The sequence below is a fragment of the Scophthalmus maximus genome, chromosome 12 (assembly GCF_022379125.1).
Source record: "Scophthalmus maximus strain ysfricsl-2021 chromosome 12, ASM2237912v1, whole genome shotgun sequence".
Classification (NCBI taxonomy): Eukaryota; Metazoa; Chordata; class Actinopteri; order Pleuronectiformes; family Scophthalmidae; genus Scophthalmus; species Scophthalmus maximus.
The window spans coordinates 13,632,177-13,646,751 of NC_061526.1; the positions used below are offsets into that span (position 1 = coordinate 13,632,177).

Here is a 14,575-nt window from a genome sequence, read left to right on the forward strand (position 1 = left end):
TGAAATGTACGTTTGGATGCACACATACACACGAACAATTCTTTTTTTTGTAGAATAGGCTGCTTTATTTGTGCAAAGTTTCACACATTCTTCTTTGGAACATACAAAAGTGTTGGAAGTTGAAAACGGTGACCACCACAGCAAGAAGGAAAATTTGAAAAAAACAAAACAACAACTTTGGTGTTTGACTGTTACAAATGCAGAATTATAACTTAACAAGAATAAACAGATATTCACATTTCCCCACTCAAAACTAACAAACTCATAAATATAGATATCAAAAAAACACTTAAAAACACTTATAATCAAAGTATTATTACCAGTGTTTGTAGACTTCAGAGACAATAATTGAAGGAAAGAAATGTTTTGTTTAAAAAGGCTGGCAGTCCCCCTGTATCCTCAAGTGCATGAATTGTGTTCAAAAGCCACGTATTACAATCGAAGTCCTCGTCCATGATGTTCGTCAATGGAAAACTGCACTGTGGCCCTTTGTACGACTTGGTGGATCAGCGCTATAGTTCTGATTAGGCTGTGACATGATTGGTCGGCGTTGTGGTGACTAATCAAGTTGGAATTGACATCATGTTGGGTCCAGGTAGACGGTTGCCAGCAGCACTGACAGTAAAACTGCATCATAATGTGTTAAAAGACTTGGAGCCACCCCAACTGTAGAGGACATCACCTGCAACTGCTGCTTTTATATAACACACACACACACACACACACACACACACACACACACACACACACACACACACACACACACACACACACACACACACACACACACACACACACACACACACACACACACACACACACACACACACACACACACACACACACACACACACACACACACACACTCTCTAAGCAAACGTGATGTGATGTATAAAATCCTCAATAGGGTTAACTATCCCCCCGAGGACTGGTCAGTGCTGGAAAAAGAAGAAAAAAACTAAGAGTCTTATTTTAGGAATCATCAGGCACCAATAAACATCCAAATGTCCTCCGCTCAGGAGGGGTGCACTGTCCTTTCTCCATCACCACCCACCGGTGCACAGACGATCTCTGCAAAAGGCTAATGAGCGATAGCACCATCCACCCCTGGCTCTTTGGGTCTAGACGGGGGGCTGGCCGTTGTGCCGGAGCCCCGCATAGGGCCACAGCAGCTGCTGGATGGTCATCCAGGAGTCTCCAGTCCCCACAGGGGCAGCGTCTACCGCTGGCTGCATCACCAGACTGGCCAGCAGTGCCAGGAGACCTGCAGGGGATGACGACGCACTGGATGTATAACCATCTTGTGTCGATACTGAAAACATCTATGCAAGTAATGAGTACATTTACTAAAACAGAAAGGGAATGACGAAACCCCTTTGTTTTTTAGCAAAACACATGCACGCTATATGAAAAATTCAGGCAAAAGAGTGAGTTGTTTATTTCAACTGCTGTCAGATCCAAGTTTAGAATTATGTCTTTTATCCATAAGATTAAAAACATGCACCTGAAAAATACGACTACTACTGGGGAAAGTGAGTTTACCTGCCAGAACCACCACTAAGGCCAACCAAAGCCAGAACCCCCTGCCACCTCTGGCTACAGCTGCCGCTGCGGCTGCCCGGGAAGACGTCAGGCTATGGGACATGGACTGGGCCATTGCTGGGTCTGTAGACGTAGTGCTGGATGAAGGGCTTGGGCTGGAAGACGGCAAGGGCAGAGAGTAAAATGTTACCCGAAGACGGGACGGAAAATTCGATATGAAAGATGGATGGACACCGAGGGGAAAATAGAAGATGAATGGTATCAAATAAAGCAAGAGTGATTAAAAAGATTTCAAAAATGACACAGGGGTACGGAGTAAGTCCTCGCAGAACAGTGTCTCCACAAACACTTTCTGGTGAAGCCTGTGGGTCATTTGTGGCAGCTTATGCAATGAGTGTCAGGGAGTGAATTACCAGCAGCTTGGTGCAATCTAGGGGCCGGCTTCGATGAAGTGCATTTTGTCACCCGTCTCAAACAGCGTTTAAGATGCGTTTAAGATGCAAAACCATTCACACCATCTTCATCAGCATAATGAAAGAAAAAGCTGTCAGCAGCACTTATTCGCAGCGGCAAGGATGTGGATTTGAGCAATGAGTAGCAGACAATTTTGGCCCGGAATATGTCACCAGTAGGAGTGCATCTTCAAAACACTTTAAAGTCACGACTAGAGTCAGTGCAAGGCTGTAAGTGGCCTTTGACAGGGTTAGAACTCCTACCTGATAAACACAGGCCTTTTGCATGCATTTATTGTTTATTTTTTTTTCAGAATTCACAGGCACTTCCCACATTGGATTGTGCGTCCCACACACTTACAGCATAACAAACAGCTCATCCTGACTCCTGAGTGACGTCCAGGGAGGCAGAGAGGAAAAGGAAAGCTCAGAACAAACACACGATCTCGCTTACACAAAATACTCACCACGCACCACAAAAGTGAAACAAAAGTCCAAGTGAAGCAGTTGGCGTATAAAATTAATGCGGCCGAGCATGTTAGAAAATGACAGCAGATAAAGCCCCGTAAAAAGATGGGGACTGTTATCAGTTAGACGCTCTGCACAGTGCAAGTCAGAAAATTAAGATCCATGCATGAAATCACAAAGCTTCCAATGTCATTCTGCAGGTCGACACGTACTGATCTGGAATCAGTCGAATGGTGGATTTCTCTGTAAACATGATTAAAAGCCGCCGAGGCCCCTGGAGCAAATTAGAAGCTAGTCCAGCACAGACCCGTGTTAATGAAAGAGTTCCATCACTTACGAGGTTCCACATGCTCACTCCACTTTTTAAACCACAGGACGTGATTTAAAAAAACAGCCAACAACACTTCAGTGTGAGGTATGATTGAGTGGTCAGCATGAGCAGTGATAGCCACAATGGCTGAAAGGAGTGTAAAGCTTGACAGAGGATTTTAAATCTGTCACTGATATCATGATATCAGAGTGGTAGAGACAGAAAACGTTAAGTTTGCAGCTACTGGAACCTCGGCACAGCTAAATGATGAACTCTTCCACTGTATACAGCCAGCCTCTGAGCTCTGCTGGCAGAAAGTGGTGCCCCGGTAGTAGGCTAGTAGTGGGTATTTGGTTGGACTAACGTCTTGAGGGGCAGAATGAAGGAGGTGAGTTTGCTGCCCAGCTCACTGAGACTGGACCTCCTCCTCTCTGCCACCGGCTCCTCCCTCTGCTCGTCCTCCGACTGGTAGTCGGTGCTGTCGCAGGCCGTCCTGTGGGCATGCGTGGGGTCAGGCATTCATAGATAGTTGCACATTCGAATACAAGCATGGAGGACACAAAACCAAACCCCATCCTGCACGTGCACACGTACATGCAGCAAACACACGGAGGCAGACGCAGACACCCAAGAAAAATATTCGCCGACTTCATTTCACCCGCTTGTACAGACGTTTTTTTGAGAAATCCCTGATCAAATTAGTTAAAAATTATCTTCTGCAACATAAACACCACATGCCCAACTATGCAAATAACATGCACCGATATTGTATCATGAACCCACAAGGCAAGGTCACAACCTTTCAAATATTTGGAGAGCTCATCCCAACAGGGACAAATTCTACTTGCATTGTCCAATCATTTGAAAGCGTAGGGTTCCAATAGATGTGGGAATGCCACAAAAGGATTTAAGCTTTTGATGGACACTTCCCCATGCGAGGATGGACCAGATGCAAAAAAGATGGCTGCCGTGCAGGACAACACTGCTGTTTTGAGTTTATTCAAACTGTCAAAGTGTCCCCCTGTCCTTTTACATTATTACTGCCAAGGTAATGCAATGTCCTCAGTGTCAGTGGACGCCTGAAACAAAAAATCCACCCCTTCACTCTGAGTGGGACCACTCAGAAATTAGTTTCAAGCTATATTCGACAAGTTTCTATTTCTACAGGTGATAAATAATAACTGATGTTATTCAGAGAAGTGTAAAAGTGATCATGACAAAAGCAAATGGACTGTTAACCTAAAAGTTCCCAGTATTATTCTTCACCATCAGATGCACAGTCACAGTGTGTCAGACCGGAACGCTGCCATCTTTAATGCATCCTTGTCCAATGTGAACAAGACGCAGCCTGCGCGGCGGCGTCCTTCTCCTCGGCATTTCTTACCCCTTCATCATGAGAGAGGGCTCTTCAGTGTCAACCCAGGCGGCGGAGCTAACATAGCGCTTTAGTGGGGGGCGCGCAGTGTTCTTCCCCGCAACATTCCTGGAAACCACCATTATCACAGATGTGCACAACAACAACAACATCCCTCATGTCACGGTCCAGCCGGCCTCTGTGGCTTGAAGGAAACAACCACAGCCAAAAGCTTCCCACAATTTTAACAGAGACATTGAAACGGCCCCCTTGCTTTTATTGTAACAGCACCTGCCTTCACAAATATGGAAGGGAAATACAATAGTAAAGTAATAAAGCATTTCAATAACTAATTAATCATACAATAAAAATATGCATTTATAAAATGTGGTACAAATTAATTTATTAATCCGAAAAAAATATCATATTACAAAGTAATTAAATATTTTAATAGGCAATAAAGGGGATCTAATAGTGTACTTTTTACTTTCCTTTTTTTATGAAACCCTTCTTAATATCAACATTTCATTGATGGATTAATATTTCATTTGTAAATACTTTTTTTTATATATGTTTTTATTGCCCGTTAAAATATCAAATAAATAAATCATATATCAATGCATATTTTTTGTAACAATTTATTAATTGATCAAATGCTTTTATCACCACTTGTGTGACCCTTGTGGTCCTCCATATGCGTACAGACTTGACAAACTATAATGTAGCAGAATTTAACACTTGCACACGTGTACAAACACCTACCACGGGGATCGCCTGGTCAGTCTCTCCGTCTCAGCCTCCGAGCTGTCCAGTGTTTTGGACTGTGTTGGGAAATCAGACGGCTTGAGTCATGATCATTTAAACAAAAATGCTCTTTTGCACAACTAGAGCCATTTCTGACCTAGAAGGACATTCCGTCGTACTCAAGTCGGACTGAAACCTCCACTTGTTTGGATGCATAATGCTCTGGTACACCATTTAACTGTCCTATAGTTTACATGTGTAGAAACAGCAGAAACTATAACTTAAAACTGTGACAAAAACATGACCAAAAACAAACATTTCTAGGAAATGAAACCTTCACAGCACGATGGTATAATTGAAAAAAAATAAATGAAGAGGCTTTCATCTTTCAATGAACATATGGACAAGCTCAGGAATTGATCAGTGAGTTGTCATTGTGGCTGCAGACTGATGTGATGGGTATGCAGAGTTTCATCCTCACCACGTCGAAGTGCATGTTGCCTCCACCGGTGCGAGGGATCGTTGCTATGCTGACCCGCCGGGTTGATGACTATGGGGAACCATACGGAAAAAAACAAACAAACCGTTCATCAATGCACATTATAAACACATAAATCCTGGGTAATGACATCACATGCGGCTCACCTTGTAGTACTGTCCCGATGACTGCTTTTTGCCACGGAAGTCATCTGGAGAGATGCGCACACTGTTTACTGTGTATGAAAGTGTGTTTATGTTTTCGTCTTGAAAGGATATCACATATCTACACATACACATCATTTGTAATATGAAAGACATCCATCCAGTAGATTTAGAGATGATAGAGGTTAATAGTCTCATGACTGGATATTTTATCCAACTGTTTATTTTAGTGCTAATATGGTTAATTATAAATCGATCACATGAAAGTGCTTCTCTCGCACGCACGCACGCACGCATGCACGCACAGACACACGGACTGGAGGAGCCAGGGATCGAACCATCGACCTTCTGGTTAGTGGAGCACCCTCTCTCGTCTAAGCCACTGTTGCCCATAATATGGTGGCTCCAATTTTAATAAACTATTTCAAGGCCTAATGTTATTTAGTATAAACATTTTAAAGTTAAATGTATGTGTCTCTATGTGCAGCACTTCCAACCTCTTTCAGTGTGTGATCCAAACGACCTCTCGTTCTGCATCAGGGCCTCTCTCAGTTCCAGCAGCTCTGCATGCTCCTTGGTGTACATCCTCCTCAGGTTCTCCACGTGCTGGATCATCACCTCCACCGCCTTACCAATACGACTCTCCTGACATTTTCACGCACATGTTCAATCATCAGAATCAAAGTCAACTTAATCGCCAGACATGAGATTGTGTTCTGTTCATACTTTTCATCACAGAGCAGAAAACTCATTTGCCTTCGCTTATGCCCACCTGGTGAATGGCTCCTAGCATCTCAGAGCGACTGGACACCCTGGTCATGGACTGGATGAGGATGTCAAGGTTCTTCTGGAGCCTCAGGATGATCTCCATGGACTGGTTGTCATCCTCGCACAGAGGAGTCAGAGCCTGGGAGGTAAGGTGAGGTAGGGGGCAAAATTAAAAAGAGACAGACATACAGAAAATAAAAAAAACAAAATATGCTCAATATGTTCCTTATCTGCATGCTTCTAATGTTCAGACAAAAATGGAAAGGAGTGCAGGCCCATAAGCACTGCAGTCATTGAGCGCTAAGTGTGGACTGGAAAATAAAATGCTTTTGACAGTTGATAGAATGAAATTAAGTACTCCGTCCACAGAGAGCGGGACAGTGCCAGGCACAAAAACACCAACCTGCAGTAAGCCCTGGCAGCTGGACACCTCTCTGCGGACGTTCTCCTCGGCCAGGTCCCGTGACCTCTCCTCCAGCCGGAGTCGTTTCTCCAGCGTGAACATGTCGCACTTGAAGCCCAGCGCCAGACGCTGGAACTCTGCCTGGAAACAGGACAATTTCGGGGTGAGCATGGCTCAACCTGAAATGATTCTGTATGGGGGCTAATTGCTGGATAAATATCGTATGTGGGCATTATATTACAGTATGCCAGATGTGATGACCATTTCACAAACACCTTCGTTTGATTAGGATGCCCAAAGCAAAGTCAACATTACTATGCTGGCAGAAAAATGGCAACATATGAATTATGAAACTTATATATTACCCTCATGTGATCAAAGTGATCAGTTAGCATTAACATGAAGATCCACCTTTACAAATGATCAAACAATAGTGCAAATTTATTAATGTGAGACTTGTGTGTAATGTCTATTTCTCATTTCAAATGGGGATTTTAAAACTCATGTGGCCTTTACACACCAGTGGTTTACATCACTGATCAGAAAACAAGCTCTGAATGAATACATACCTCAATCTCCTTGTCACTGGGTGACAGGCTGCGGACAAAGACAACAGTTAGGACTCTGTGACATGACTTGGCAATGCACAGGTGGATAGTTATGGAATTAAACATGGAGTTGGGTTTATTATGATGGTTTGGGGCCTTACCTGGTCTTGTCCTCTTTAAAGGCCTCACTGGTGTCAGAGATCTCGGCTAAAGAGAGAAATGACAAGCAGATACATTTTTTTAATTGTTCAAGCAATAATATTAAAAAATGAATTTAATTTTGAATGATAGGAAAGAGTATAAAATAGTATAATATGAATATATCACACATACATTCCTTCCCATTGGTCATGCTGGCCTCACTCTGGTCCTCCTGCACCTTGTGCTCCTCGATGGCCTCCATGCTGCGCGACAGCTCCTGCAGGGTCCGGACAAACGTTACCGCCTCTCCCTGTGCCCTCTCCCCCTCCTGCTCTCCTCTCAACTCTAAACACTCAATTTTCACATGAATCTAAACATCCCACGTTGCTTCCTGCTCTCGCTTTCTCCCTCCACAGTTTTTACATAATGAAGGTGAAGCGTGAAGATTCAAAGTAGCCGGCAGAGCAGCTGGCTCTAGATTTTTCGAGTGGTCAGATTCTGAGTGGAGCCAAAATGAATCCGTCCCTTCCTCCTGCTCGCTCTCATATACAAACACACATGCACACACTCACATAGCTGGAAAGACTGCATTTCTCCTCAGGTCATAATGTCATGTTGAATGAGGATACCAATGGAAACTGGTATTTCATCAAATTGTCAAATTTGTGTTTGAACTTCAACTTGCTTAAACTAAGAATATGAAAAAAAAGCTTAAAAAAAACAGAATTCTAAAATGAATAATATATTTGGTGCAAGGTACAATTTTGAGCTGAAAAGCTTTGTTACAGCAAAAACAACAACAACCTATAAGTAAAATATATCTTGCTTCGTTGAATCTTCTCTCAATAACAATTGAAACAAAAATCCTGTGGATTTTTAAAAACACATTATAATTTACAAAATACCTTCTTCAAACTATAATCATCATTATACCTTTAAAATGTGCTGGTGCTGCCTTAAATATAATAAATATTAGAGCTGAATTAAAAATAAATAAATAAATACACGTTGGCAACTACTTATTTAAACTGATCAAACTGATCAAAAGCTATTTTTACACAAAAGCAATATGTGGGATAACCCATTACGCAGTCTGTGGAGAACAAAGTGGGAGTAGAGCAGGTCTTACCAGTTCCCTCTTATTTTTGCCACAGTCCTTTTTGGCTGCATTATCCTCCGATTGGCTGGGGTCAGAGGTCGCGCTGCCCATGCCGCTCCCCGATTGGCTGTCGTGTGTTAAGGGCGATCCCGACTGAGGGGGGCTGCTGTCGGATAAGTTGCTGCTGTTGAGCCGGTCGTTCCCTGGAGGGAAGAGTTGGTGTGTGGGTGGTCAAAGTTACACGTAGATGTAAGAATGCATAAACAAACGAGCAGCTTGGAAATATCAGATTCTCTCTTTATCTCCTTCGTACACACAGATCCGATGGTTTTTCTTCCCACCTTCCATGCTGACCGCCAATTTTGGAGCCTCAGCCGTACTGTGCTGCACACTCTCCTCCTCTTCCACCAACACAGGTAGTAGGCATGTGCTGGAAAACACATACAGTGCGCCTTTACACAATAATGTAGCATTTGGAAAAACAGATCTACAATTGAATGTCTCCAACAAAAAAAGGTGGCTTTTAGAGTTGGAAAAACAGGACAGAGGTCATTAAAATTCTTTAGAAGTTAATGACTCGTCAGACGTGAAGCAACATGAGTTTCTTGAGCCAACAATTGATAGTCGATCACTCACCTGTCCTCCGCTGCTGACCCGTCTGCCAGTTGGTCCTGGCTCAGGCTCTGAGATGGACAAAAGTAAAAGGGAAGAGAAGGAGGGAGGGGGTGAGAAAACGGCAGGTGGCCTTGCAGCACATTTTTTCTGTCCCACATTACAAGAAATGGTCAATGATTAAAAAGGTTCATGTACACATACGTTCATTTGCATGTAGTGTACCTGTCCCATGGTAGTGAAACGCTATCTAAGCTGTACAGAGTGTGGAGGAGAGACTGGACCGATTCCTTATATAATATGAAGCTTCATGGAGAGCCAACATTTGCTCTGTGAGTAAATGTGTGTGTGGCTGAGACGGGTGCTCAGAGAACACGTTAACACTGGCACAGTGCTAAGTAGTGGAGGCGGACTGCGTGCTTGCACAGTCGTTTTGAACACGCACAGTCGTTTTGAACACGCACAGTCGTTTTGAACACGCACAGTCGTTTTGAACACACACAGTCGTTTTGAACACACACAGTCGTTTTGAACACACACAGTCGTTTTGAACACACACAGTCGTTTTGAACACACACACACACACACACACACACACACACACACACACACACACACACACACACACACACACACACACACACACACACACACACACACACACACACACACACACACACACACACACACACACACACACACACACACACACACACACACACACACACAGGAACAAGGTGAGTGCTCTGCGTACTGCAAAAGGATATTTTGTAAGTGTACATAATATCCGTTTTGACACAGCCCATAATGGCAGAGAGCTATCTTACCATTTCATTGAATACAAAACTTCAGTGTCACTTTAAATCCAAGGCAACAGTGAAGCAAAATAAATGGTATCAGTTCTGTATCCAATACATCATTGAGTATCGTTTAGTTTAGTTTAAAATCATCCACTCCTTTAAATTGTTATGAATATGCATGTCGAGCTTCTTTCTCTGCTAAATCATGAAATCATTTTATGCCCCACAAACATGTTCTGGGACATCATCTTGGTTTATTATTATATAGCAAATGTTTGACTGAAACTGAATAAACACTGGATGTTAGATGTTACTGCTTTAAAACATGGGTTGGTATCTCTGGGACTGGCCTCTAGTGGTTGTGCTCACTTCTCTAACAGAATATGTGTTGTCTGTTATCTGATGATGGCTGTACCTCCTCTTAAGCAATGTTTATGTATGAGATGTCACAGGGCTCCATTCTAGGACCCATGTTATTTTCTCTTTACTTACTCCCTTTGGGTCAAATTATTGCACAGCACAAAGTTTCCCTTTCATTGCTACGCTGGTGATGCTCAGCTGTATTTGTCCTGCAACCGTTTTGAATAAGCCAAGTTATATCTTCACTTCATAACAGCCCAAGATTAAGGATTGGATGGGAGTAAATGTTCTTCAGGTCAAGCTGAATCTCTAGATCTAAATCTCATTATGGCGTACCCACTGTTAAAGGTTATATGTACACAATATTGACTGCCACTAAATGTCAAGATCTTGGACAAAAATAATGCATAACCAGCGCGACTCCGGCTCCCCTTCGGCCACAACTCCCCCCTGCCCGTTGTGTTGTCAGCAAGATGTTTCCTATACAGTCTATGATTTTGTGAAGGTCAGTGAAAGCAGCCCTTAAACACACAACCAGAAGCACAAATGAGTCAAGTCACCCTGTCTGGAGGAGAGCAAACAAAAAATAACAATCCAGCTAACTGCTGTGCAGACTGGTAAAACAGATTAGTCGCGTCTCATCAGCAGGTTTGTGCTCCTGTCAGTGTCTGACCTTTGGTGTGAAATTGGGTTGGTAAATATTTAGGGGCTGCGCTCACTCTTGCAGCCCTGAGTGTAACCCACTCTCAGCGGGCCTGCATGGCCATGCCGCCTGTACCCTACAGACTGTATGAAAACAGTCAAACAGAGTGTACCAGCATTATTTCTGGTTTAACAGCACAGGGGTCGGAAGGTGACTGTATATTTACAGTGTGCCGTGGGTGTCTGTTGTTTACATCCCTGTGGATCGGCGCTGGAGCTCTCTCCCTTTATAAATGTGGGGAGGTTTCACATGGAGGGACCCGCATGCTCTAACATAAATGTACAACCTGACCAGTTACCAAAAAGCTCAAATCACAACACAGAGAGAGTGTGACTTCAATCTGTTTAGGACACCAATCGCTCCACTATATCCACATATTTTCCATAGAAACTAGTTGTTGGCTGCTATATTAATGTTTAAAATCTCATATTTATATATGACCTCACTCTTGAGTCCCACACGGAAAGGCTAGACCAATTGTTTTTTGAGAAATATTTATAAATTAGAGCATTTATTTCTTTTAATGATCTCCAAAGATTGATTCATGCTTTGACCACTTCTCATCTGGATAATGTAATGATAACATGCCTACAGGCAACAGGCTGTTCAAAATGAAGCAGTATCAAACCTAAAAACCTTAAAATTTTGCTCTTGACTTTTAAGACATGGATAATATGGCACCAAGCTTTCTTACTGAGCTTCTAAATCACCACGCATCAGCCTGTAGGTTGAGTTCCTGTTAGTTATTCCCTGGTCAAACCTGAAGATCAAGCGTCACAGAGGGATCTTAAAACACCTGAGAAGTCAAATCTTAAAATGACTTGTCCCACTGTGACGGACATGAGTTAATACCATCTCATGTTGACTAATTTAAAAATGAAAGTTAAATAACTCAACTCCTCGTCTTTGCAAACAAATTTAAACCAATCACCAAAGAAACCCCCACTTTGACTTCGATGAATGTGCATTTCACCGACATACTGAACACACAAACAGGATCAGTTTGTATCTTTCTTGGCTCCACTCAGACTTTCTCTGACTGGGGGGTTTGGAGTCCTGCACGTCACCTGCAGGAAGGAAACTAAATAAAACAAAACTGATTGATGTCTCAGTGGGACACAAAGGCGACAGTGGTGAAACAGCATCACCACATGAGTGAGCCAACAACAAAAACCCCTCTCAGTTCCAACATGAACACACAGCCAGTCCATCTGAGGCTGGACACCATCAGCACAGCTTTTCTTTCACAGAAAGAAAAAAATGAGATCCAGCGAGTCCAGGCCTTCGCTAATGGGCCTTGGAACACGCCTGTCATCTTTTTTGATCAATTCTTCTCCTTTTATATAACTGTTTATAACAACATAAACCTCAAAAACATCAGCTTAAAACATACATGAAATGGCAGAGAGAAAGACAGAAAGAGGAAGCAGTGGGAAGCTGGTGCTACAGAGAACAGAGGAAGCTGTACTTCCCCTCTGTTACTAACCTTAACACGGTTCATATCTTCTGTGCTCGAGTCCACTTCGCCTTCTTTCTCCTCTGCTCCCCCGTCGTCCTCGCTGGTCGGCTGGATGCTGGCCCCAGGTGACAGGACAAAGGTCAACTTTTAAGCACTATCTATTCTCTCATTCTTGTTTCATATTGGCACTCTTTTTTGCATTATGATAACCGAAAAATATCACAACGTGTTACAGAGGGAGTGATGAGGAAGAGCCTTCCATCTATCTGTGCGTCGACTGTGTAGATGCAAAGCGGCAGAGACGCTAATTATCTTGCACACTCCTCCTGCGGGGAGAAAAACACCCATTTGACTAGCAAATGTGGCCCAAGCCATAGGGAAATGACAAAACTCAGGTCAAGAGGTGACTTGGATACGGATGAGAGTCATCAACTTTAAATCTAGCGGAGATAATTTATACTGCTCTCGGAAAATTGCTCATGATGCTTGGAGAGGTTGTGGTGGCATCGTCAATTTCCGGACTATGGCGGCTTCTGTCTCGTGTCCCTTAGTTAGGATCTTCTGGTCCAAACACCGACTGATCAGGTGTGTCTGTTGACAGTTTTCCAGGAGAACTTAACACGAATGGTCGTAAAGTTTGTGTTTGCATGTCGCTCTCATTTTCTCATTCAAATCAACCATTGCAGTACTTTTTTAGATGTGGTAGTAAATCTCAGTAGTATTAATAAGCCACATCACCACCGGATTCAATGACAATGATGGATACATTTTTGCCATCATTTCTTTGTTGAGGAAAATCCTGTTTTGTCAGTCATATCTAATCATGATACAAGTCACTTGATACAAAAACGCATGAAGGGCATATTGCAAAACAACACTGTGTCACCTTCTGCATCACCAATGACAAAAGCCGCTGGCACTTTGCACAATGATTTGAAGCTCTATCGCCTCCATATTTTCTCTCTACTGAAGCCACCACAACAGACTTCTTTACTGCAATTAACAGGAAAAATGGTCCGCTATTTCGTAGCTTTGGCACTCCCTAGAGGTAGTACCAAAGAGACAGTGGCACACAGCAACAGGCCTTTTTTCACGGAAGTCATTTTGATAAGTCGTAAGCGGTGTTTTGCAGGCACTAAAAAGGTTCCTGCAGTCTGGTGCTTTCCCGAGTCCCTGCAAAGGTTTCCATTTCCTGGTGAAAGTTCCTGCAGTGCAAACGCAGGTGTAGTCGGACAAGCACTGGTGAAAATAATTAAATGAATGATGGCTCAGTTCCATTTAGCTGCCTTGGATTCAGGGTCCTGGCTTTGTGCATAGTGGCTCATATCCTACTGTGACAGGCCTGTTTTTTTTTTAAACATGCAAAGATTTTTCTATAAGGAGAAATACTGTCACATAGTCGATATGCCTCAAATACAATATTTAATAAATTTACCTCCCATTAGTGGTAACGGTCTCATCTGGTCCAGGCGTCGTGCTGTCAGGAGAAACCATCTCGTCCGCTGTGGGAGGGGTGTTACCAGGTGTGACCATTTGACGCTGTGCAGGCGAGTTGCTCAAATTTGGGGCTGGACCATTGGAGGGAGACTCTGCGGTTTCAGAGACTTCTGCATCTGGTGAGACAGGAAAAAACGGTTCTTTGGTAAACTCTTCTCCCACATCGGGTCATGACTCACTCTTTTCAAATGTAAATGCAAAAAAGTAGAGCTGTAGATTAGCCAACAGGAGAGGGAGAAGAAAGAAAAGCAGAAAGATAGTGAGTGATTTACATAGAGAGCGAGTTACAGAGAGGGAGAGGGAGGCGGAGGTCTTACTGTTCTCCGAGTGGGACGGATCAGGGAGAGCATCAGCCTCTGGGTGTCTAATGTTGACAGCTTGTGAGTGGGCGCTCAATAGCACTGCTGCCTCTTCCTGAAAAACACACACACAGAAACTAAATTATAAATCAAAAAAATAAAAATGGAAAGGGGCATAAAGGTCTAATAAGCAGCACAAATGAACCATGTACCACGATCAGTCATCTATGAGAGGAATTGCATAAGAAGCCAAAATTTAACAGCTGACAGACGGCACAAAGCATCTGCCCTATCAGTGACGGGTTGTTGCAAAGACCTCCCGCAATTTCTGCCGTCTTTATAGAAATTCAAACTTTCACACCGACCGCAGAAAT

General features: G+C 43.2%; 1 protein-coding gene across 7 annotated transcripts in view; it reads right to left on the reverse strand.

Moving 5' to 3' along the window:
* Positions 1 to 41: 41 nt before the first annotated feature.
* Positions 42 to 14,575, reverse strand: part of LOC118319197 (lymphoid-restricted membrane protein) — a 32,488-nt gene continuing 17,954 nt past the window's right edge. For 3 of the 7 annotated variants that reach the window (XM_035649418.2, XM_035649404.2, XM_035649387.2), the window contains 19 exons: positions 14,220 to 14,316; positions 13,841 to 14,018; positions 12,433 to 12,520; positions 9,108 to 9,154; positions 8,813 to 8,901; positions 8,502 to 8,674; positions 7,565 to 7,649; positions 7,393 to 7,438; positions 7,253 to 7,280; positions 6,684 to 6,824; positions 6,285 to 6,419; positions 6,010 to 6,157; positions 5,516 to 5,583; positions 5,352 to 5,420; positions 4,889 to 4,947; positions 4,157 to 4,255; positions 3,137 to 3,265; positions 1,543 to 1,697; positions 42 to 1,264 (listed from right to left, as the gene is read on the reverse strand). In XM_035649418.2, the coding sequence (XP_035505311.2) occupies positions 1,122 to 1,264; positions 1,543 to 1,697; positions 3,137 to 3,265; positions 4,157 to 4,255; positions 4,889 to 4,947; positions 5,352 to 5,420; positions 5,516 to 5,583; positions 6,010 to 6,157; positions 6,285 to 6,419; positions 6,684 to 6,824; positions 7,253 to 7,280; positions 7,393 to 7,438; positions 7,565 to 7,649; positions 8,502 to 8,674; positions 8,813 to 8,901; positions 9,108 to 9,154; positions 12,433 to 12,520; positions 13,841 to 14,018; positions 14,220 to 14,316 (1,977 nt within the window). In that variant the 3' untranslated portion in view covers positions 42 to 1,121. The other 4 variants (XM_035649398.2, XM_035649410.2, XM_035649428.2 and 1 more) reach the window with 4 other exon arrangements.